At 44.0% G+C, this 26,139-nt stretch overlaps 2 protein-coding genes across 5 annotated transcripts in view; one reads left to right on the top strand and one right to left on the bottom strand.

Annotated features, from left to right (window-relative positions):
* The window catches only part of Sclt1 (sodium channel and clathrin linker 1), a 131,513-nt gene extending 125,134 nt beyond the window's left edge, over nt 1-6,379 (top strand). Inside the window, exon 22 of the transcript XR_008216333.1 lies at nt 6,266-6,379. The gene's annotated coding sequence lies outside the window, so the exon portion shown is untranslated. The remainder of the gene's footprint in view (nt 1-6,265) is intronic.
* The window catches only part of Jade1 (jade family PHD finger 1), a 57,093-nt gene continuing 34,416 nt past the window's right edge, over nt 3,463-26,139 (bottom strand). For 3 of the 4 annotated variants that reach the window (XM_052730606.1, XM_052730605.1, XM_052730607.1), the window contains exons 6-11: nt 24,815-25,026; nt 21,051-21,218; nt 19,410-19,526; nt 15,907-16,425; nt 10,644-10,761; nt 3,463-7,204 (exon numbers count right to left, since the gene is read on the bottom strand). In XM_052730606.1, coding sequence (XP_052586566.1) covers nt 6,321-7,204; nt 10,644-10,761; nt 15,907-16,425; nt 19,410-19,526; nt 21,051-21,218; nt 24,815-25,026 — 2,018 coding nt within the window. In that variant the 3' untranslated portion in view covers nt 3,463-6,320. Of the gene's footprint in view, nt 7,205-10,643; nt 10,762-14,088; nt 16,426-19,409; nt 19,527-21,050; nt 21,219-24,814; nt 25,027-26,139 lie in introns of those variants that run through there. The other variant, XM_052730608.1, reaches the window with a different exon arrangement.

Raw genomic sequence — 26,139 nt, 5'->3', positions numbered from 1 at the left:
GGGTTTCCTGAAAGCCCTGTCACATGCAGAAGTCCCTGTCCTCTGTGTCACTCACTGGGAGAAAAGCATTCCTCAGTCAGATTGGAGCCCTCCTGAGTACACACTGAACTCTGGGGTTTTTCCAGGTTTCCCTCTTTTCACTGCTACTGAAAGCAAGGTTTCTCCGTTGTCATCTACCTCACAGGGTTCCTGCTCTCCTGGAGCTCCCAAATATCTGCATGTGCATGTCATTCACCTGCCATCTTCAAGAGTCTTGGTATCATAGCCTGCCCTTTCTGACTCAAACCCTAATCCAAGAGCCCTTCATTAGTACCTTGAAAACTTCCCTGAGTGTCTTTATATCTAGTGGAACTTACTTGGTAATATTTCTAAACCCAGAAAACCAAAGTGTCCACATCCTAAATAGCAGTCAAGTAGTGGAAAACACTGCTTTTCTAAATAAAAAGAATAATTCAAACGCTAGAGCTGGAGCAGAGTCACCGCTAGGGAGGAAAAGAAGAGAGTCTGCCTTTGAGGATGCTGTATGGGGAAACAACAGAGGAAAAGATGTGCTTCATGATAAACATTGTTTTACATTGGAAATAATTCTGAAATTAGAACCAGCAGCCAGATAAGTAGGTAAAATAGCCAGCTGACCCGCAGTTGGTAGATATACTAAGAAAGCTCAGTCATATGCAAGCCTAGCCATGGAGACTGGCAGAACAGACTGGCAGCGCAGTAGAACGACCTGCCATTCATTTTGCTTTGCTTTGCTGCTTGACTTGGTATTACTTGTTTTGTTTGTTTATTTGAGGCTGCCTCAAACTCAGTCTTTCAGCTTCAGTTCCTTAGTACTGGGATTACAGACATTCACCACCACACCCACCAGTACTGCTCATCCATTTATAGAAATGGCCAGGCTTGTTATGCCTAATATCACAAAAAAATTGATTTGGAAATTATTGCATTATTTCAATTTAAAGTGTCAGAACAATCCTCATACCAGAAACTAATTTTAAATTTTATCTTCTAAACATTGTTGGACTATAGAGAATTATCCTTTGCATTCCTAATAGCAGTATTAGGAATGCTAATACTGCTCTATTCATATGTGTATTTGTTGTGCCATAAGTATGTGTGTTACATGAAGGTGTATAGCTAAAGTAATTCCATTCTTCCTGGCAAAAGGCAGAACACAGTCCTTAACAGACTGGACTTCTGTCATTTCATGCTCATAGTCTCATAATGTAATATACAAAGCCAAAACTGTTGATTTTACTATATATGATTTGATGAGGTAAAATTCACATATATAGGCCTATATGTTCTCAAGAGCATGTGAATTGTTTTATGTGAACTTCTTTCATATTGAGAGCAGCAGAGACTGGAGACTTGGTCTCAGACTAGCTGGAAATGGTTTCCAGACCTCCCCACAGATGGTGAGCCTCAGTTTCCTCATTGGCAAAAAGAGAACAGTGCCTGCCCAACGACTCAACAAATCAGTATATGTAATACAGACCAGTGCTTGCCACTTGATAAACCCAGTCTAATTACCAGGTTTGGAGGCTCCTCTGAAAGCTGTACAGAATGACAGAATCTGCCATTTGGAAGTTGTTACTGTGGAGATAGCATTGGCAAGGTTACAGCTAATTAGGGGAAGCAGTTCATTTCAGCACAGCGTGAGTCAAGGAAACAAGACTAGGCTGCTGCAACAATCTAGCAAGAAATGAAGAACCCTGAAGAGGTGATGGAACCCCAAGAAATGGAAATTGTTGGGGTGGTAGAGACCTTGACGAACAATGGGCCATTGAAGAAAGCATTCACAATGGATTCCCAGGGTGTCACTGCCTAAAACAAGAGAGAAAAACTGAATACCCAAACCTGAAGCATCTGTATAATCAGAGAATTACTCCCCCTTGAGAAAGTAATACATTCAGAAAAAGAATTCGGCTGCATGGAGAACAGCAGAAACCAAGGAATGGACAGGACAGGTTAGATTGGCTTTTAATCTTTCTCAGAGACTGAGCTCTCCAAACTGGCATAGACGAGGTGTCTAAGGCAGTGCTGAGCATTAAAGAGAGACTGGAGGAAAGATTTCAGTGTTGCAGTTAACGGCGGTTTGATGCAGATGGCTAATGTTTCAAAGGCAGAACCATTTTCTCCTTGATTTGGGTGGAAACATGAACTCAAATCCCTGGTGCCACATTTCCCGTCACAGATTACAGAATTGCCAACACCGGGCCCTTCCTTTGGCTCCTGGGGACTTAATTTCCCTAGGGAGCTATTGTGATTATTCAACTTGAAGACCTTATAGGAAGAATCACAGTTATTTCTCTCTGGAGTCTTAGGAGAGCAAACAACATAGAAGTAAATAGTCACTAAGGAGGACAAGGAGAAATAAACAAAGGTTTAGCCAAGTATTGTCACTTCCTGTTAGAAAAGTCTGTTCAAAATTATAAATTCGAGTAGAGCAGTAACGATATGCTATCACTGCTTCTAATCATAATCTACACGGGGATGTGTACACTACATCAGGCCGGCTGCTCCCAACACCAGGGTGCATTTGACTGGACAGATTGTGTAAGACTGTTCCCAGAGCAAATATGCAAAACTAAAACTTCGAGGGAGGCCCAGTTTTGCCAAGTCCCAATGCGTGATCTTAGACATCCTGTTTTGGGGAATGTAGGTCAGTTCCTCTTATTTGACCTACTGTTCCAGTATTCTGTGCTCAAAGGGATTTAATGAAACTACTCTGAAAAACTGTTAAGCACTCCATACTTCACAAATACAGCATTAGCCTGGACAGGCTTACCAAGTCATAGAGATTCCTGGAGCATCCTAATGGTGAAAAACTGTGACCACGGTTCGATGCCTAGTACATGCTTTGCAAAAGATCTCTGAAATGCTCTAAATACTGCAACTCCAGTAAGACACCAAAATGTTTGTCTTTGCAGCAGTAGAGATAGAAACATGGTCTTGCACACACTGGACAAGTGTTTTCTCTCAGAGGTACACCCAAATATGTATTTTAGGGGTGTTGTTTTTGAAGATCTTTGAAACAATACCTAGTGATTCTTCTTCAACCTCCCAAGTTACAGGATTATAGGCATATACCACCTTGCCTGGGAGGTTGAGTTAGGAGGCATAATACCTCTGAGAAAACTGAGACTTAAAAACTTGACTATGGTTATGTGATAGTAAACCACAGCTCAGCCTTTAAACCCTAGTCTATGTTGCTTCAAAAATTGTTTCAGATCCAAATTCTATCCTGGAAAGAGCTCAAGGTGGCTCATGGAGGGGTGGAGGGGAAAGGACAACACACAGGGCAACTATTAGTAGCAGTGTCTAGAAACCAGCCCAGTGATTCTGTGTCCTCCGGGTAGGTGTGTCCCCTACAGTTCTCACTGTCCATTTAACAGAGACGACAAACCCACTGTAAGGGCCCTTAACCAAAAGCAGATTAACAGAACAGACATTTAAAAATGTATTGCAAAATGTACAGCATTTATTCACATACAGACAAAAAGGCACAAATTCTACTAAATAGTTCAACAAAAAAATACAGCTGTCTTCAACTAGTTTTATAAATACTTTCAAAAAGGGGGTAGAAATAAATACAGGATTGGGCCATGTAATATAAAATAGTCATCTCTACATATACTTTGTTTAACTTCTGATTTTAACTCTTCATGCACCTTTTTTTTTTTTTCAATTTTAGCTGAATGGACACCAAGCTAGGCACATAGTGAAAAATCCTCTGTACAAGGTTACAAATGTAATGACAAGTTTGTCCATTTTAAAATAATTCAGATTTGTACACAACACATAAAACCCTTCATTTAAATTTTGTGTTTATAACCTAACAAATAACATTCCAGGCAACTTTACAAAAGTTTAACTAGTCTACATTTTGACATAATACATTGATCATAATCAAAGATATTTCTTGGTCAGGATGCACAAGGAAGATTCAAAAGAACAAACAAACAAAAAAGCTCCATACTAATAGAATGCAAGTGGGTAGGTGGGCTGTCGCTGCGTATGGCCGCCTCATACAGAGTTCCCAGCATGACATGAAACTAACTTACAAAGCTATCGTTACACTGTCAGAAACCGTGCTCTATACCATTTGCATTTCAAAGCAGTAATAAAAAGTGTGGGCTTTTATTTTTTGTTTTGTTTTTGTGGGGGAAATTTTTTTTATTTTTTTATTTTGTTTTTTTTTTTTTTTTTTGGTTCAGCATAACTTGGAACATTTGAAAGCTTTTCAACCAAAATGTGGGGGGAAAACAGGTAAGGCATTATTTTTGCACAAAACTAGCATTCCTAATAGTGCAAATGGATCTGGTGCCTCTTAAACTGGTGAGAGGCTATATACTCACTAGATTAATTTAGGTTTTCTTTCTATGGCTTCACAAATTATTCCTCTATAAATTCTAGTTTCACCCAGTGCTGTTGCTGCAATCAAAAGATAACTAGATAGAGTCCAACCTTTTCCTGTATCCAGCAAAAGGGTTTTGTTCATATGCAAAACATCTCATTTTTAAATTAAGCTACAAGCGAAAGTACAACTTGGACTCCTAAGAACCTTCAAATACCGGTAACAAAAAGCTGATCTGGGCAGCAGTTTCAAAAGGAGCTCCACAGCTCAAAAATAGTCAATCTAAAACCTGGGTCATCCTTTCCCCGCCCCTGAATTAACTACTACAATGTACTTGAGAAGTTAAGACTTGGTTTGAAAATGTCGTACATACAATGGGATGCATCAGATCTGTCATTTGATCATCTGATAAAACTTGCATAGCAAGATGGAATTCAATAAGCCTTTTCTGTTGTTGACAATCATCTGGAAGACTTGAAAGCTTCTACAAACTCAAAGCATTGCTCATTAAATATCAGAATGTCCCTGCCACATGGAAACAGATGTATAAATGAATGAGAATCCAAACACTGATATTAACAAACTAAGGGTAATTTAGGGGAAACTGGGCTTATTCGAAATACCCTTAAATCTAAATCTCATTGCTATTTCCTTCTCTTAAATTTGATTCACAACTACACTGAATGCCAAAGAAAATAACAGGACTTGAACACTATCCACTTGTCTGAATACATACGCACTACGTGAGTGCAAAAACAGAACATTGTACTCAAATTTAATGGTAAATTATTGCTGATAATTTACTAGTTATTGCCATTTGCAATTCGAAAGTCCAAGTTACAAATCAGAGTTTAGAACTCCAACTCCAAAAAATCTATTCAAGGGTACACTGACTTCTTTCCTGTATAGCCTTGGTCAATAGAAGAGCTTGACGCAACATATTGCCTTTCTATTGTTTTAAAATATAACCTGTTTTACCTTTTTCTTTTTTCTTTTTTTTTTTTTTTCTTCTTTCTTGCTTAAGGAATCCGTTCATGGTGGAAGCCTGGATTCCCCAAATACGCATTAGTGGTCGACTCTGGGGAGTGAGTCACCAGAGTCTGAAGTTCATCACTTGAACTTGAATAGTCATTGTGTTATTGGAAGCCAGGTGGTCAAGTACTGGCAGTAGCCAGGGAAATCCCAATTGGGTCCGAGGACCAGCAGTTAGGAAAGAGGAAGGTAAAGAGGACTAGTAACACTTGGGCCTCGGCTGCCCTTTCTCACAGAACTTTCTCCACCAGGTTCATCCTCTCCACCCACACCGTATGTCCACAGCCCACTCGGGGCCGCAGGACCTGCTACACAGGCCCAGAATTTCACTTGAGCAGCTCTGCTCTGTCCCTCCAGCCTTCCACCAATGCCTGTTGTGTAAACTCTTCCCCTGGACGCCATGTGTGCAAGATCCCAGTGTTGCTGAAGCTCCCGAGTCCCAGCTACTCACACCAACAGCCTGGGAGCCAAAATGCTGTCAGCATTTACCATTCCTAGAAAATAAGCTTTGTGGGCTATAAATAGTATGTGAAGGCTTCTATAAATAGGATTTATTCATAACAGAATTCTATCTGATTCTGTACTCAGAGTATCCAAGAGTTTGTGCTTTGGAAAAAACGTAGAGGGCAGTAATGCACGGTGCCTTTCAAGCCTGGCCCTCTCTAGAGTTACCTCATTTTTAGTGTTTAGTTCAGGTTCTAATCTTAGTGTCTTGTGGTTACAACCTACTGTTTCCTCAACAAGTTGCAAATAACACAAACTTCTCACAACAAATGATTTATAAATGACTCTGGAAAAAAATTCAATCTGAATTGCAAGGAAATATGTTTGTGTGGCTCAGAAATAATGGGTTTTTGCTTGCCCCCATGTCAGAGCTCTCCTCAGCATGGCCAGCAACAAGCCACATGCTTCCACACCGTCCGTTTCATCAAGAGGCCAAGATGCTTCTCCTGATGATGTCTGTCCTCCTGCTGATGGTGCTGCTGGCATGGATACACTTCTTCTCCGATGCCTCACTCTCTGAGTCACTCATTTCCACATCAGGGACATACCCATCGTTCTCACTGTCGGTTCTTAACCTGTTCTTTGCCCTTTCTTTGCCTGGAACTCGGCCTAAACCCAGGTGGGGACAGTCTGAGTGCTGGTGGCAGGCCCCCCCATGGGCTTCTCCTTGCTGCTGCCGTTCCCCCTTCTTTGGAATCCGGAATCCTCCCCAGCTTTTCACTGGGCTGGCAGGTGTTGTAGGCACTTTGACTAGGGAGCCATTGCACTTGGGCACAATCTCCTTCCTCATGCCAGGTGCTGACTGCCCTATTCCAGGGGAGGTGGCAGCTCTTGTGTTGTCCAGATGCCTCTGGGATGTGTCTGTGGACCTGAGAGGCTTGTGACTCTGTTTAAAAGATTTGTCCTTTAAGTCTCCTTTAATGAGATCACAATGAAAACGATTGTCTCTTCTTTTCCCATGGTCTGGTGTCACCACACCGTTTTTCTGTTGTGCTGATGATATGAGACGTGCTTCTGCAAAAGTCTTTTCAATGCTCAGATAGCTTTCTGGGACCCCCAGCCCCTGCTTTCTACCACACAGATCTGGCTGCTTTAACAGGGTCTTGCCCTCACTCCCAGAACTATTCTTCAGAGGATCTCGCTTATGGGACTTTTTCAGCGAACGAACCAAGGAAGTACTACCCATTTGTTTCCTGAAGAATGCAGAATGCCACTTCAAGTCCTCTATCTTGGGAGCATTGGGGCCCACAGAAGGACTTTTGAACAAAAGCATCTTCTCCAGTGAGGAGGAGCAGGAAGAAGGCACACCTACAAACAGAAAACCACAAGGGAAAAATTACATAAGCAAAGCCAAAAGAATGAAGTTCTAGACCTGAAGCATCATTACACAAACTTCCCACCCAGTAGTCACCGGCCATTTTTGTTATAAAAAAAAAAAAAAAAAAAAAAAAAAAAAAAAGTGTTTTTAAAGCCATGACCTGATTCAAGAATCTGCTTTCAATCTAAGAGGTCAGTATACTACATTTTTTTTTCCAAAACCACTAAAACACAAATTTTCCTGAACTATCTGTTCAAGGACAAACAAAATTCAAAGAAGATGTGATTTTCAAAGGGGAATCCATTCAGAATCCTTCCAATGGCTGCCACTTCTACACAGCAGCAATTATACCATCTACCAGTCACTATCCATCACTTTCCTTTCTGAGACTAACTAGAGCTTTCAAGGTTCTTTCTCCAAAGGGCCATTGAGGACAAATACATGTAAATGTATAAACTGAATAAAAGGTAGGTGTTCACATAATTCTGGACATGTAATATGAAAAAAAAGTACAGTATATCCAAAATCTATTTGGGTTCAACTTGCCATCCAAGTTAAAGATTAGTTAGGCTTTTATGCAAATCACAAAACTTAAAGTTTCATAGCTTAACCTAGTAAAATCTTAGGAAATAATATCAATTCTCATCTCTTGATAGAAACTGACACTTCCTATTTTTTTAATTATTTTTGTTTATTTTTATTTTATGTGTATGGGTGTTTTGCCTGACTGTATGTCTGTGTACTACATGGGTACAGTGCCTGTGAAAGCCAGAAGGGGTGTCAGATCCTCTAGAACTGGAGTTTATTATAATAGACAGTTGGGGATTGTCATGTGGGTATTGGGAATCAAACCCAGATCCTCTGGAATGCTAGAGCAGCCAAGTACTCTTAACCACTGAGCCATCTCTCCAGCCTGACACTTGGTAATCTACTTCATACTTATTTTGTATGTTAGTCATGACCTACCAAATTTATCTCATACCCTCACACTCATTAACTCTGGTCTGAAAACTGCTGGTGAATTCATAAGGACCATGTTTTTGCAAGAGTATCAAGACCAGCTACAAAAAAGCAAATCTCACATTTTGTGTCTCCTGTTAAGACATGAACTACCAGGAGAATAAGAGCTGGCTCCAGTGTGTCAAGGAGCCCTCACAAGACCTTACTGTCCATCAGATGTAGGCACAAGCAACACAGCTGAGGTCCTTTTTACACGCTGTTGGCTTGGAAATAACTGCTTTCTCAAAAAACAATGGATAGCCACACGTGAGATAGGTTTTGTTTGTTTTTTTAACTGAAATACCCAACAGGAAACAGAAAGGTGAAGAGAGTCTAGTGTTGTCTGAATTTTAATTTCTATCTACTGGACTTGGAGCCCATCTCTCAAAAGTATCTAATGCTAGGCCTCCCATAAGCACCATTTCCACCAAAGATGCTCTCCTTCTGCAGAAGGACCCTACTTGTTCCCAGAATCACAACAGTTTGAGCCATGAATTCTAAAGAACACACGTAAAGTCATCTCCCTTGAAACTGTCTTAAGCATTGGAGTCTAGAAATGAGAAAGAAAAGCCACCCTAGAGGGCTTTAGCTGCATTTGCTATAGCCTCCCACAAAAAAGTAAGTCATTCCAACTGACCATACTTTCCACTCAACTCAAAATGAAGGAAAGATTGGTTTCTCTTTTCTGTACTTCTGTTTGTTGTTTTCTACAAACACGGTCTCATTCTGTAGCCTGGGCTGACCTAGAACTCACAATGTAGTCCAGAATGACTTAGAAATTTTGGCACTTCTCCTACCACAGCCCCCAGAATGCTTAGATAACAGGCATGACCCACCATGCTCAGCAGCAGCAGGAATTCTGGATGAATCTATACTACAGTTCTATAACTCAAAATACAACCTACCCTTGTGAAGAGAATTTCATCCACTCACCCAAGTACAAACCTCAGCTCTGATGCAAGAGGCTGCTTGTGATACCCATAAAAAATGACTCCTTTCAAGCCACACAGAAATCATCCTTTATGGGTAACCAATCACTGAATCCACCTCAAGTACCAAAAGCTTCAACTGGCAGAACTCTACAGGTACACTACATTAACCATCCCAGGTAACAGCAGCTTCCAATGGAAGGATGAAGAGAGAGAGTAGCCTTAAAAGATCTAAACTGCACTACTTTTACCTATGAAGCTACACTTTGAAAACCTTACATTTGAATTTTTACAGCTTAAGTTCAAGTTCCAGATAATGAAAGACACTTGATCTCTCTGGAAAATATTTAATCTTAGCAAGAACACATCTAAGTTAATGTTACTAAGAATATTATTGAAAATTCCCCTTGGTCTCAGAACCAAGTTATCTCTAGTCACATGTATCTAACTCTAAGGCAGAGTTTGGATTTCAGCAGTTTCGAACAACATGTGTTGTTTGTATTCCATAATTATCTATAGAAAAGACCACAAAATCAGAAAGGGAAGAGTGAATCGACCACGACTCAGCACACAACCAAGTGTCAAGTGTGCTGTTGCTGTGACTTTAAAGGGCAGTCCAAGGTGGAGTCATTCATCCTTTTCCATTGAAGGCCAGCCCAAAACTCACCAGCCCAAAACCCAAAAGACTCAGGTCTTTGTGTTGAGCAAGTTCCCAGGACAGACTTCCTCCATGAAACTCCTACATTTCTACTTCTTGGGGCTTGCCATCATAGAACCAACACTGGTGCTAAAAGCATACTTTAGAGGTCCTGATTCTACACCAGACTAATTAAAGAGCAAATGAATCCCAGAGTGAAACACTTGCCCAGCATTACACGTGGTCTCCAAGTAACTCAGCCACTCTCCAGCAGAGGAAGCATACACCCCACATTTATCTTCCTTTTTGGCTGGCCAGAACAATGTAAATAGAAGACACTAAATAAATGTCCGGCACACTCCGAATTACATTTATAGCTTCGGAAGTCCACCATAAGTGTTATGAAATGAGTTTATGTGGTGAGTAAAGAGTCTTACCATCTATTTACATGTTAGGTTGATCCAAAGGCTAGAGAATGCATGCCTTGGTAGCTGTCCCCATGTTTATCAAGAGCACTTCAATGTGCTCTCACTTTCATTATAATTTCCTGATACTTACAAGAGGTAGCTTGAAATAGCATCCCCACTTTACAAAAGAAAATTGGAGAGAGAAGTAAGGTTTACAACTTGCTTCTATTTGGTCAGCAGGGAGATGCTATAGGTCTCAAACCCTATTTAAGGCCAAATTCAGCTCTTTCCCTGTAACGTAATGCCTTTAATGTTTAAAGGTGTTCTTTAAATATGAACAGCTGTACTACTTAAACTTTCTACAGGACAGATGAAACAGCAACTGTTTTCCCTCAATAGCAGTGTTGAGGCTACAAACCCCTGCCCTACATTTTGCCCTTCTAGGGCTTATGCATACCTGAAACTCTTTCTTGCTCCAAGAGCTTAGTGTAAAGACTGAAAATCTGTTCCTGGACTTTGCACACAGATCGTTTAATCTTTTCCCTGCGGGTCACCATGTAAGTGAGGTTCCGAACCTAGAACGTAGAGAATAAAGATTCTAAGTGAGCAATACAGTAATGATACTTCAGTGCTTTCAGTTTTCCTTTACCTGAGACATACTGGCCCTGCTAGGGCCTCGACAGACATTTGAAATCAAAATGTGCTTTAAGCATTTGACCCTGCCACGAGGTGGGTTCTGTTTGTTTATTCCCTCGGTGTCTGCAGCAGCCACGGAGTAACCCTGAGGAGAACATAGAGTCCCAGTCCTCCCCACCAGTCTGCAGGATAGAGGAGACCTCCACTCTTTACTCAGGACTTGCTGCCTTATGCCCAAGAGCTCTGCTTACCATCCAACAGTGCCATCCCCACCATCTTACTGGATTTAGAGGAGTTCAGAAGCAACCTCCCCACACACAGCTTCCAGGCCACTGGCATAAGAGGAACCCCTTGCACAAGGCTCTCTGGAAGACCAGATGAGCTGCTTGGTCCACTGGATACAACTTTGCAAAGCCAGACCAGCAGTGCAGTGTATTTGAGAGGGGTATGCAAATGCCTGGGGACTGTCCTAGCATCCCCAACCAATCTATGAATCTATAGGTCATCAGCTTACAACTGCTACTAACCTCAGTCTAGTTCATTTGTAACTGAAAGACCGAGTACTAAGATTCCCCACTCATGTCTGATATATAAGACTGCTTCACATCATGTACACATCCCACTAGTGATTCCATAATCAATATCCCCTACTCTTAAAACCACCTGTCATCACTAAGTACAAAACTAAAGAATTAAGTCACTGATCCCTTGGTCCTAAAGTCTCCCGACTAGATTGGCCTGGTGGTGGCGCATGCCATTAATCCCAGCACTCAGAAGGCAGAAGTAGGTGATCTCTGTGAGTTCAAGGCCAGCCTGGTCTACAGAGCGAGTTCCAGGACAGCCAGGGCTACACAGAGAAACTGTCTCAAAAAAACAAAAAGTGACTAGATTACATGGGCCTAAAGACAAAATGTCAGCTCCATCCCACCACTGAATAGCTGAGCCTTTTCAGGAAGATGCCCATAAAAACCTGAACAACCTCAATGGCAGAAGTGAAAAATGACTACATCCTCCCTTTTATGATCAGTGGCACCCTAAAAATATATCCTTTTGAGCAGTCTCTTTGTACCATACTGTATATCCAAGTTCAAAAGTCACAGGCTGATTCTCTGGCACAAGCCATGCCATTTTGCACACTGACTTACTATGCAGATACCCTACCACCACCAGGGCTCAGTCTTCAGACCTTTCTAAATCCTCACAATTTAGAGGATTGTGTTCCAGGCAGTCCAATTTACATGAGGACATGAGACAGGAAGGGAAACACCACCAGGCATTGCTGACCCTGACAGATTCACTAGCAGGGTCTTCCTGTCTCTAGTTGTACATTAATCATTTACATTATTAATGCCATTAAAAATAGGCTTTGATTAAAAAATTAAGAAGGAACTCACTCTCCTTGTGTAAGTTAAATATAACACCACTGGGCCTAGCTAACTCTGACAGCCACAATCCCAGGCAAGGAAACACGTGTTCTTTAGAGAAAACTTAACCAACATGGGGCTAGAAATGACTAACAGGCTATTCATTCGCTTTGATAAGTCATATTCCAACCAAATGAGATTATGGGTAGAAGCTCAAAAACAAAAATTAAAATTAAAATTAAAAAAATCAAACCTAAGTCCTCATCTCAAATTCAAAACTTTGGACAGTACACGTAAGACAGCTTTTACATAAAGATGAATCTGATTTTTGGAAACACGAAATGGGTATTCTAGTTTATGCTCATATTCAACTCAGACGGAAAGCAGACACATCTCAAACTCTTGATCCAGGAAAATAAAAGTAGAGAAACCAGGGGATCTCAACTTTTGTAGCTTGTATGCTAGGGAAGACTCTACCATGGCCTCTAAGTCAGAAAAACTCATTTACTTCCAGTGACCTCAGATGAAGAGCTTCTAAATAAACCCACAAAACAAAAAGGCCATGTTTTCCAGCTGGGATAAGTAAAGCTTAATTGATCTAGCTCTGACTGACCACTATAGAGCTGAGCACCCCAAAGTAGACACCCCCTCCCCCACCCCCCAAAAAAGGCATTCTTGGCAGGAATCTACTCATGGCCTTTGCCCGGAGAACGGGACTGATCCCACTCAACCAAACATCCCCAATTCACCTCCCCTCAGCTGCTAGCAGCCGGAATCCAAACCCAACACTTCATGTCCCCTGACACCAGGCTAAATCCAAGTCACACTTTCCCCTTCTAGCAAGTTCACAAACAAACAATGCTGAGGATACTTGATTCCAGTTTGCACTTTTAAGTTTCCAGAATGTTTCTGTTGCATCAGGGACCACATCCTGAGAACTACCAGCCTAACAGCCAGGAATAGCTGCAGTGTGTTTTCTGAACTCTAAGCAATGTTTGCCACACCATGCCTTATATGCATTTTGTTCAGGGGACAACTATGGTCTCAATTGGGTTTTCAAAAAGTTCCATTCCACTAAGTGACAAATGTATGACTGTCCCCCGGGACTTGGCACCTTTCCATACAACTACAAAGAGTGCAGAGGGAGGATGTCTTTATCTGAACTAGTAGTACTAAATTTCTGAGCTAATTAGGTGGTCAGGAACCCTTTAAGAGTGATGTGGCAGCCTTGGGAACTTAAAGTCCCACTCATCACATCACAACCATCCTCTCTTTGTAGTGCCTTCTGATATCCATTCCTGTCATCTAACTTTCTGGTCCAGAATTGGTACCCAGGTGTGCAAGGCTCCCCGAGGTGTTTAACTGCCAGAAAGAGCAATTAACCATAATCACTGAGTCACCTGCATTTCTAATGAATGCTACTCACTTGTTAGTTCAGGAATGACCACATGCCTTGATTCCAGTCACCTGGGTTAACTGGTTCTTGAGTGTCTGTCATGTACTGATACTTCATAAATAGGCAGATCACTGACTTACTGAGAAATCAAGTTCATTGTAACATTGGATTTTTCCTTTGTCATGCCTGCCCTGATGAGCCCTTGGCCTGATACACTTGTTTATAATTGCAAAGCACTATACAAATCTCCAGGGCCTGTCATAGACTTAAGCGTTTTCAGCCAGTCCTCACAGCAGATGAGGAAAACATAACTTTTCATTATAAATAAACCCTTTTAAACTGACACTGAATTCATTAAAACTTTAGACTTTTTAATAATAAATGTTAAGTAATGCCACCCACACACACATACACACACGCGCGCGCGCGCGCGCGCACAAATCCTGATTTATTCCCTTATACATCGTAGCCATTATTCTACTTAAAAGCAAAATGACGACTCCAAAAAAAGTTCAGAATTTAATTATAAGTGTATGTTAATCTCAGTAACTTAAATACAGAGAGAGAGTTAGTACACCACAAGCGTTTTCTACACTTTTATTCTGTGGTGATTGTGAAACAAACACAAGTCAAAACATGAGACTTCTCCCAAGGACTATCTGACTCCATGCACCCCAGTTACAGCAGTTGTTGGGTTAGGATGGCAGCTTCTCACCATAAAACCCGTTTACCCTGAACCCTTCCTTTCTCAGTAACATACCACAAATGCATGTGGTTCTTTGCACTAACCACCAGGGGGCGTATGAGAGCCTCACCAACCTGCTCCTGCCTCCCCTTAGCCTGACACCAGCCACCTTACCCAGAATCCTAACATCATCTAGAAAGGGACATCACAAGAAGCCAGCATTAGATGGTGTACTAAAAGGGCCTCTAATGAGCACTTAAAACTACTTTCACAACTACCCCATCTCTAACAAGGTGATAGAGGCCTCTGTGAGAACTGATCCTTTTGGCTAAGCACATCTGCAGTCTATCCCTGCCCTGCCTACACTCTCATTTCAAATCATCTATGAGTCAGATTCTCTTGCCGAACAGGTGATGAATCACTCCTCTCTAATAAGTGAGGGACTTGAGGGAGATAAGCATTAACTGTTTCAGGCCACTTGGGTGCCTTTCAGCACAGGCTGCTTCAGTCCAGAAAACTTGCATCCCATCTCTGCCACACTAATGAATTTAATAGGTAGCTAGCAGTCAGGGGAGTAGGTGTGAGAGGTGCTGAAGACACATCCCCAATTAGTAAGCCTCAGTCAAAACTACCTAAGGGAGCTAGAGACCCTGGGGAGGGCAGTCCACTCCTAATTATTCCTGCAGCAGGAAGAGAGGTCCAAACTGGGACTCCAGAGGTAATGGAGAGTGGGGGAGGCACCAAGCAGCAAACAGCTGAGGAAGTGCCAGCAGCTGAGGCTCCAGGCAGCCAACAGCCACTTAATCAGCAACCCAGTAGTGTGATAAACACGTAGGTCTGTGTATATGCATGTAGTGTATTGAGATTGCTAAGGATTCCACAGACAGACCCATGGCCCTGTGCACCAGGAATCACACCCACACACACAGACATAACCCGGACAGGGATGCACGCACACACAAGCACACGCACTGTATGTACACAACCTCTGTGATGACTTAGCACCTCACTGCCAAGAGTGTCTTCTGTAACAGGTGTGTGTAGAAGTCCATGCACATACATCAGCACCCAAAGCCTGCTCTGCTCCGCAACAGAGCTGGGAATGCCCCTGTAAATTAGCCTAGAAGCAAAGATGGGCCGGCAGGAGGCAGTGCTTAGCTCTGATGAGCCCTTCATCCAGCCATCAGCCCTTAGGAAATGTCTCCCCAGGTTGAACAAGAAATTCCCCTACTGCTGCCCACTCCCTGTAAGTCAGACACATCCCAGCTCTCAAAATTAGGCTGCAAACAATACTGAGTCAACCCTTTGGTCGTGTTCCTGGTGCTCAATTCCCTCCAGCTCTACAATGATGGGGGAGCGGGGGATGAGGGGTATGCCCCATCTGATCTTGCAGAACAGTAAAGATTAATGGGAAAGTGTGTAAAGAAAAATAATCACAAAGCAGCTCCCACACTGGCAGTCTTGCACACTGCAGTGAGTTTACCAGCCCATAAATATATTTAACCAACACGACCTCATGCTGTAGTGTGTACAAGAATCTGAGAGTAATGACTGGCTATCATCTCTTGCTCTGGGCAAGTGCTCGCCTCTTTACATCTTCTTCTCTAAGTCATTATAAGGTGTCAGTGTCAATCATTACCCTCTCCAGGTCCTGCCGCAGGTGCGTGAACAGCTGCAGCCTCCTAAACAAGACATCCTGCTCCCGCTTGGCTAGATTGTCCTCTTCATCTTTCTTTGGAGTGATGAGGGGCTTGTTGAAGTTGACCTTCCTCTTCAACTTCCAGTACTGGTACAGGAAATCCACTACTTCCTCAGGCAGCCGCAGGGCCCTGGCCACATCCAGCAGGTTGACGAAGGTGTAGAACTCATCCTCCAGCTGCTGGAGCTTCTGCTTGCGAACACTCACCCGGTGGGCCTCCTCTCTATTCTGCTCCAGACTGGCAAAGGGCTCCAGAGGGCTCCCAGGAGAACACTCGGGGGCCCCGTTCTGTGCAGCCCCCTCACCCAGGCTCTCCTCGGGTTTCCTGTGTGAGCTGTGCTTCGGGCAGTAGGACTTGAATTTGACTTCATCATTCTCGGCCAAAATCGTCTTCATCTCCAGGCCACGGTCAAAAGCACAGGTCACATGGAAGGCTGTCCGGCAGTTCTTCACAGAGCACTGCAAAGAACACACGGAGACCATTACGGAGCAGCAGCAACCAGAGTCCCTAGTGCTGGCCACCCCACAGGATGACAAAGGCACACTCACTGAGACAGAAAAGCTTGACAAGGATGAAGAGGGAAGGGGCAGCCAGGGATGGTGGGGAACAATGCACGACGCCGCAGGTAAAACGTTCACAGCCTCCACTATAGCTTGCTTCAAACAGTCACGGCACTAGAATCTCAGGGTTGGCCGTGGTGTACAAACTGGCCCCTGTAGGTGAGGGTGTTACAGCCCTCAAAAGACATGTGCTCTATGTGCAGAATATACTCTGAGGCATTAATCTAATTCTCAAAGACTTGAGCTCACGTAGTTTTATAAAAAATGAGAACAGGAATCTCCTCAGCACACACTTTCCTGGTAAGTTTTAAAAGAATGAATCCTCAATACAAACCCCCAGCTGGAAAAGGTCCCAACTCAGGTAAATACAAACAGACTTCCTGGAAGCAGCATCCATGATCACACCAGAGGAAGGCAGACTAGCAGACAAGAAGCCAGCTCAGGAAGGATGGAGAAAGGTCCCCTGCTAATGCAGAATCACCACGGCATCAGAGGCTCCCTTCCTGTGGGCCCCAGGGAAGTCAGCACGGCGGCCAGGCCTCATCAAGATGCACTGAACACCCTGTTCCCTCCCCGCCTGCACAGGGCTACAATTTAGTGCCTTTGATCCAGACACAAGCCTCTGGCCAGCAGGAGCAAAGTGATTAACTTCTCCCGTCTGATCTCACTGAGCAAATCCCTAGAAAGAGGTACCTCTCGGAGGCTGAAGCCAGTCCCTGTAAAAGCAACTGTATTGTGTGAGACCAAGGGATCCCTGGGGCATGCCAGGGCTGCACAGACAACCAAGGAGCTTGTGCTCTGGGACAGCTGAAAAGCTTAATTAAACTCCTTCAACAGACCCTGCATCACATGACCACAGAGAGTAGAAACTGGAGCTGGATTTCCCCCTCATCATTTCAGTATTTAAGATACAACTAAGTGCCAGCCACATTCTAATCCTTTACTATAAAAATCCAGCCCCTCCACCACCCCCAATTCCAATCACCTAAAACATATGCACTAAGATTAGTCTGTACCTTTATAAATAACCTCAATTACAAGAAACGTGCAATCAGCTTTGGTGGCAGAACACACACACAGACACACCTGGCCACTATCAGGAAGAGACTCTACTTCTCCCCAGCAGCACGAAGCCGGGAGTGGGAAGTCAAAGTGGGAACAGATGACTGAGACACAATCTGTGTTTGGCTTAAACTACACTTAACCCAGGCATTCGAACCTTCAAGAGAAATGAGCTGCAGCAGAGTATTTATACAGGACTTTGAAAAGACGCCAAATGGCCTTCCTCTGGGGTTTCCTATTCAGGTTGACTCAGCAAACAGATGTTACAGAAACATAAACCAGAGTCTTCCCAGCTGCAGACATTTCGGAGAGGAATTCTCTTAATAAAAATCTATTTTGTGAAGATATGAAAAGTCATCAGCCTTCCTTGGCCCCTTCTTCAAATGAATGCTCTGGGAAAAGAGGTCAATGGCAATAGGAAAGTCATTATATCGTCTCTCCGTGAAAGACAAACAAGGCTCCCATCTGCCTCCCATGAAACGTCAATGACGGAGCAGGGTTGGTGTGCTCACAAGAGCAGTTAACACAGGCACAGGGACAGCCATTTCCCCTGCTACGTCACAAGCAAATGTGTGCACGTGTGTGCCACACACATGCACAAGCATTAAGTCCTTTCTGACCTCTCCTCTATTCTTTTTGCCCAACCCAAACTTCAGCCAGAGGCTTTATCATTTTGGTTTTCGACAAATTCTACTGATATAAAAAAAAAAAAAACCGCAAAAACAAAAACAACCAACTTACTTTAAAGTCCTGAAGCCAGATCCCCTCAGCTGCCCTATGCTAGCCTTGATATTTCTATAAATGTTTTTGGATGCCTGAATACCAGTAGAAACAGTAATAGTGAAAAGTAGAACCACTTTGGACTTGTTTTAAAAATGGAAAAGAACATATACCATCAATCTTTGGGTACCTTACTCAAAGAATCACTGATCAGCCAAAATATAACATATTCTGTCAAATGAAGTAAGTTGTTTAAAGCCAGGACCACACCTGTCAAGTTCATGTCTGTACCTGCTGTATTCTCTGATTCTCTGCATCAGAAGCCGCCCAGATAGTGTTTATGCCCCCCAGATTCCAACAGATGAAGGGGGGATATCTGATGCATACGCTGCATCCCAAAGGAAGAATCAGACTTCACCTTTAAATCCTCAGCCACACACAGCAATCCAGGCCTCAAATCATAACTGAATAGATATCAATGAGTCCCAGAAATCGATTACTCAAGAGTTTCAGACAACATGAAGACACAGACAGCACAGAAACGATTTTCTTCTGAATTCCGCCAACCTCAGGACTTCCTGCACTTACCTATACCTGAACATGCAAATGCAATCAGCATTTTTACATACATACGGTCCAGACTGTATTCAGATCAGGTAATCCTTCGTACAAAGAGCACCCAGGGCAGCAGCTTGCCCGTGCCCCCTATCCAGCCAGTGCTCCAAGACTCGTTTCTCAGTGTAAAAGCATACGCCTGCCCAACACCTCAGCTACTGGCATCATCCCCAGGAGGCAGTCCAGAGGACTTCTGGGTCTGTGTGGTGTAATGTGACTATACATAGGAAGGTAGGCAACTCTCAAGTTCCACAGCCAAGGAGCATCTAAAACCCGGATCTTACCAGGAATGGCTGCTTGTGGAAAGAAGTGAACACCAGGCTTAGGGCAGGCGAACTGGAACTGCCTCCACACCCAGGTGGATTTCCAGAAAAGCTCCCCTCTCCTAACCAACCCATGATGTGCAAAGTTCAGCCCACCCCAGCCCTGTCCTGCTCCCTACCACTCAGTGGAGGAAAACAAAGCCACTCCTGCTGAACTGTTACCTGTATGGAAGCCCCAAACTTCTCATTGCAGAGGCTGCACACAAGTGCCCACCGACTGCTGGGGATGTGAGACACCTTTGTGATGGGCTCCATCTTCTCAGGGCTGCCAATGCTTACCTAGAGATCCAAAAAACAAGATGAGGATGAAACAGTTCATCAGAATCCTAACACAAGATCTAAGGACAGTCCCAGGGCCCACCTCTGGACTAGCAGGAGAACCCAGAGCTCAACCTCATCTGACGCCAGCATGCCAGTCTATAAAAACTCATCTACGAGTTTCCACTTCTTTCAAGTGTCTGATGGCAAAGACACCTGTCTTATTATAACATGGTGTACCAAATCTCTAGATTGACAAGAATTTGTCAAGCCTAAAAAGCCCCATCATAAATGTATTCAAATCCTGGAGTGAACAAATAGATAAACTACACTTAATCATATTCCATCAGAACATATAACTACATTAAAAGTAAAAATCTACCAAGATAAATATGGTATTGTCCCAGTTCAGTCTGGATTGCTGAACTGCAAATTGGTTAATAGCGAACCAGTGAAACCTCAATGTAAATCATACTCAGGCAGTTTTCCTCTGGAGGAAAAAAACACACCAAATCACATACCAAAAATACTGGAATTTGAATCACAAATGATATTCTCATCGCAAGCCATGCAAATTAAATTAGTTAAGGTCTGGGAATGGAAATAAATTAGACCAGATCTGAAATTAACAAGGTTGAGACTGAGTAAGAATTTAAATAAAACTCACAGACGTATGACCCAGAGCACCGTGGTACTGCACATGTACTCACATATGACCCAGAGCACTGTGGTACTGTACATGTACTCACAGACATATGACCCAGAGCACCGTGGTACTGCACATGTACTCACAGACATATGACCCAGAGCACCGTGGTACTGCACATGTACTCACAGACATATGACCCAGAGCACCGTGGTACTGTACATGTACTCACAGACATATAACCCAGAGCACCGTGGTACTGTACATGTACTCACAGACATATGGCCCAGAGCACCATGATACTGTACATGTACTCACAGACATATGACCCAGAGCACCGTGGTACTACTGTACATGTACTCACAGGCATATGACCCAGAGCACCGTGGTACTGTACATGTACTCACAGACATATGACCCAGAGCACTGTGGTACTACTGTACATGTACTCACAGGCATATGACCCAGAGCACTGTGGTACTACTGTACATGTACTCACAGGCATATGACCCAGAGCACCTTGGTACTGCACATGTAGTTTGCCACAAACACAGAATGGCAGAGACAGTAGCATGGCCACCCTCGGGACATAGCTGTGAAGGTGCCAGGCCTGGCCCTGTGAGTAGTGTCAGCCATGTGAGGGTTCCCAAAAAAGGACTGGTGGGTGATTTGTGGACACCACCAACTTGTAACCCAAGCCACTGCCGCTTCCAGGCAGTCCTCCTACAGACCTGCAGACGATGGCAAGGTGGTGGCACTGCTCAGGAGCAGTTTGGGGACAGAGGTGTGTAGGATCCAGCAGCTCTCCTGCTGTCTATGAATCACTCCCACCCACCTGCCCACTTCCAGCTGAAAACCAGGGCCATCTCAACTAACCAGCTCTTAGGAAACAGGCTTACCTCAGGGATCCACAGGGCACAGCTGACGTGAACCCACTTGGTTCCGCTGCGAGTGGGCTTCATAGCTCCTCCTTTCTTGGGACATAGCAAACATTTTGGCTGAACCCCCAGGGCACATGTCCGACATAGCCAACTGCCCTCTGGCACCTTGAGGATTCCATAGCAAGCCTGAAGGCCACAGCACATCACCAGGGAAGGAAAAGAGAAAAGACTTTTGTTTCCTATTTGATGATTGTCTAGTTACTTATTTACTTACTTACTGTGTGTCTGTTTGTTTATTTATGTGTATAGGTCTTTTGCCTGTATATATGACTGTGCACCACATTATCAGTACCTGCAGAGGCCAGAAGAGGGTATTGGATCCCCTGGAACTGGAGTTATAGCAGGTTATAATCTGTCAAAATGGGTTCTAGGAATCAAGCCTTTGTCCTCTGGCAGAGCAGCCAGTGTTCTTATGGCTGAGCCCTATTAATTAATTTAAAAACCACCTAGAAAGATTTCCATAGACCTACCTCCAAAGTAGACAGGCCCATGTCCACCTAACTGTGATCCTAACCCCTGAGGAAATATGCCAGGCTCCTCTGAGCACCCATGTGCCTGAGCTCCGAAGACAAGCTGCATACTTAGTGAGCACGGCGAGTCCCAAACACTTGAAAAGGAAGATTCTAAAGTCACCAGTGGTGCAGAAGAGACCCACCCACAGAAAGTTTCCAAGCACTGAGCAGCATGCTCCAACCTGGCAGCAGGACTGAGAGGGTACACGAGACCTGTCTACCTCCATGATGGGCATGATACAGAAGTCGGCCGGGGGAGGGGGTGGGGGTGGGGCCAAAGCACTGAAGACTCATGGGACTGCTAGTGGCAGTAGTTGAGAAACCACCTGAGGAGCCTTGCTGCCCACGCTGGACACATTCCACCAACTGGAGTTGAGCACTGTCCACGTGAACAAGCGGCCGCAGGAAAACAAGACACTTCAGAATGAGGACTTGCTTTCTTTAGCTGATGTTTAAAACAAAGCCTGTTTTGCACAAGTTGGCAAAATTACACAAGACAGCACAAACTGCAGAAATCAAGGCTTTTACAACTGAAGTCATTATGCTGGCTTGAAGAGAGAAAAAGCAAATGTTTCAGTAAGCAGAGTGAAGAAACAAAACCACAATGGTACCAGGAGTGCATTCAGAGAGCCCTTTAAAACCCAAACTGTTCACAACTTTATCCTTAAATGACCTGGAAGTCAGGATGGCGAGTCACAGGAACGTGGCTCCGTTTCTCCAGACAGCAAAAGCACAACCGCCATGAAATCTGAATGCCCAGGACACAAGAAAGGAAACCACAGGGAGGAGCTGAGCACAGCAAAAGCTCACTAATATCGGGGCCTGAGAGCGCTGGCAGGCCCATGAATAAGCGCTGTCAACAGTCTACTGCAGAAAGAGATTTTGTTAGCAGATCTAAACAGTGCTCTGAAGGCTGCAAACATAAGGTTCTGCACCAGGCAGTCTAGAGTTGCCTTTGAAGAGAGAATTTCATTTACTGGAAAGGCCTATCTACACTAATTAAGTATGCCTTAAAGACAAATCATGAAGGATTTCACCAAAAGAAAAATGAAGTGAACATGAAGTGTGTCAAGAGCAGAAGAAACCGAAGCCCGAGTACCAGGGCCAACTCCGCCACCTCCGTGCTAAGGCACTGGCAGGCAGCCCTGACGTCAGCTCACACTTGTGAAGCACAGAGCACAACTCCATTTCCAGCAGAAATCTTGTAACAGAGCAAATGTCAGAGGACTGCAGGGTCACCAGGGCAAGGAGAAGCACCAGCAACAACGGTGATCACATGGCCTCCCATCCCAACACACCAGCGCCACAGGGACTCCAAAGGCCAAGAAGACACACACTCCTTGGACCATTTCAAAGTCCAGAGATTCAAAATGGACTACAGCAAAGCATTAGGGTCTCAAGACTCCTGTGAAGACGAGCTGGGGCCACAGCTGGTGACGTCTTCAGTTTTGTAGAAGGCAGATGAGAGGGGAAAGGATCATCAAGATCTCCAGAGCGTGGAAGTAAGTGTGTGCGATCTCAGCACTCATGAGGCAGAGGCAGGAGGATTGTCTCAGTCGGAGGCTACACCGGTCTATACACTGAACTCCAGACGAGCCAGGGCTTATTTCAAAGAACAACAACAAAAAACAAAGTTCAGCCAGGCAGTAGTAGCACACGCCTTTAATCCCAGCACTCAGGAAGCAGAGGCAGGTGGATCTCTGTGAGTTCAAGGCCAGCCTGGGCTACCAAGTGAGTTCCAGGACAGCCAGGGCTGTTACACAAAGAAATCTTGTCTCAAAAAAGCAAAACAAAACAAAGTTCAGAGGTCACCCAAGCCACTCTTGCACTTTTTCTAAGTTTGCTTTAAGTTTCAGTATCACCAATGGCCTCAGAGAAAAGTCCTTCAGGACACCTGTCTAAATCATCAACATACATGGTGCACATGTCCCCATACAAATCCACACCACTTCATTACCATACTGAAAGTTAAATAAGGAACTCGAGGGACAGCTCAGTGTAAAAACACTTGCTGCTCTTCCAGAGAACCCATGTTTGGCTCACAGCGGCTCACAACCTGTAACCCCAGCTCCAGGGACTGTCTTTGACTTCCTCTTGGGGCTCCCTCAGTCATTCATTCACTCATACAGATATACACACATAAAAAGGTAAATTAATACTAATAATAAATCTCTTAAGTGAAATGAGAGGTAAGAGGCCCTACATCTGTGATTAAGCTTTCTAAATGACTCAGTGCCCACCTTCACAGTGGAGGGAAGGCCAAGAACAAGCAGCCACCACATTCTACTGCTACCTTGAATGATGCTCAAGCAAAGGCGCTCTTGGAGTTAAAGATGGCTCAGCTGTTAGGAGCATTGGCTGCTCATATAGAGGACCCAGGTTCAGTTCCCAGCACCCACACGGTGTCTTACAATCATCCATTAACTCCAGTTCCAGATCTGATGTGCTCTTCTGACCTCTGTGAGCACCAGGCATGCATGTGGTGCACAGACATTACATGTAGTCAAACCATCCATACACATAAAATTAAACAAAATCTAAAATGGGAAATAAAAGGGGTGCCTAACCCTCCTTCAGTAGCCAAGTTCACACGTAAACACGTATTAATGCTATGGATTACCCTATATCCTCAAAGACATGCAGAAGTCTCCACCACCACCTGAAAAGTGACCTTTAGAACAGTCACCGGACATGGAATTACTTGGAACGAGACTGCACTATTTGTTGTGGGCGGGTAACTAATCCAACAGGACTAGCTAGGGATGGTCTAAGAAGGTGACCCCTGAAGACACAGCCACATAGGGAAAACAGCATGAGTACTCAAGGTACTCGAGCCAAGAACACCACGGACTGACAAGAAGCCACCATAAGCCAAGAAGAGACAAGGAAGAACAAAACTGTGTGTTCCCGAGATAGCTACGGCTGTGTTTAGTCACCCCACTGGTGGTACTCGGGGAACTAATGTGGGGTTTAACCACCTTCTCCAGGATTGGTTCTTCAGTGTTCCCACTTGGATCCCAGTGCCTTTGGGTTGTAAAGGTAGAGAACTATCCTCTGGGACTGGGGTCGGCAATAAGACATTCCTAAACCACAGCTGTGAGGGTGTGGCCCCACTGGGAAGCATCCTGGGCTCCAGAAAGCACGGGCTGGCTGAGAGACTCACCCCAGAACCCCAGGCTACTTCTTTCTGGGCTTTCCTGCCCCACTTACCTGGTGCACACAGATGTTACATTTGTCACAGAATACCATCTCGTTGCCATCCTCGCCATCGGGTGACTGACAGACATCACAGACAACATCTTCATCATATTCAATCCCCAAGCCTTCTTCGGTCTCTATGGCATGATTCATATTATCATAGCATCGCTGTTCAAATTCCTCCAAGACCCTTTCCATGGTGTACTCATCTAGCTCAGGCATCCCTGAAGGAAAACATCACAGACACTTGAGTAAGTGCACACTAACCATTATTGTAATGAAACAACACTGGCGTGTTTAAACTCCTAAATAAAACATAAATAAAAGAAAATCTGAGTGCCAGAGAAATTTCCATCCAGTGACTCAGACCAACCCACAGATAAACACCTCCATTCCAGTTTGTTCCTTATGGAAGACAGAATAAAGAAGCAAAAACTGAAAACAATCTCAGAGGCATTCTAGGACATAAATACACACACTGTTAAATGCACCATTGTTGCTATGACACTAATTTAACTTAGAAAGCCAGGACCATATATTATGGTGTTTGGATTTTGTTTTGGTTTTGGGGTTTTTATTTTGTTTTGTTTTTAATTTTCTTTCTTGCTGCTTAAAACAGTGCCCTGAAGCAGATTTCACAGCAAACATCCAAATGTCTTTAACTGGCTTATCCCTCTCCACTTGGAATTCACCAAGCTGAAATGCATAATCAGATCCACGAAAGGCAAACAGGAGGAAATGTCTGGAGCAAAGAAGCCAGTTCACTATGAGTCAAATGAAATACAACTCACTTCTCCAAGAATCATCAAACACACATTGAGGAAGTTGGGGGATGGCTCAGTGGTCAGAGCAGCTACTGCCACGGCAAAGGGCCTGAGCGAGATTCCCAGCACCCATGTCAGGTGGCCCACAACTAACTGTCTCTAACTCCAGACCCAAGAGACCTGAAACCCTCTTCTGACCTACCCTGGCACCTGCCCACACCCACACAGACACATACACGTAATTAAAATAAAGTCTTGTAAAAAAGAAAGAAAGAAAAAGAACCATAAAAGTGGTCACTGTGGCCTTAGTGGTGGGAAAAGAGCTATTTTCTTCTCTCTGCAGAGGCTCTCCAAATTGCCTATAGTGAAAATATTTGTAAAGAAAGGAGGTCTAAAGAAATACTCAGGAGTCAGGCATGGTGCTCATGCCTGTAATACAAGAACTCCTTAGCGATAAGGAGTCTCAGGCCAGCAAGAACCATAGGATGAGACCTGGAAGGGGGTGGGGACAGACTTACAGGTGGCGGGATGGAAGTGGAGCCTCTAACTTACATGCATTCTTAGAAAAATTAA

The sequence above is a fragment of the Peromyscus californicus genome, unplaced genomic scaffold (genome assembly GCF_007827085.1).
Source record: "Peromyscus californicus insignis strain IS unplaced genomic scaffold, ASM782708v3 Scaffold_9__1_contigs__length_137607984, whole genome shotgun sequence".
Taxonomy (NCBI): Eukaryota; Metazoa; Chordata; class Mammalia; order Rodentia; family Cricetidae; genus Peromyscus; species Peromyscus californicus.
The sequence above is the reverse complement of the archived record's forward strand: the minus strand, read 5'-3'. Positions and strand labels throughout refer to the sequence as shown.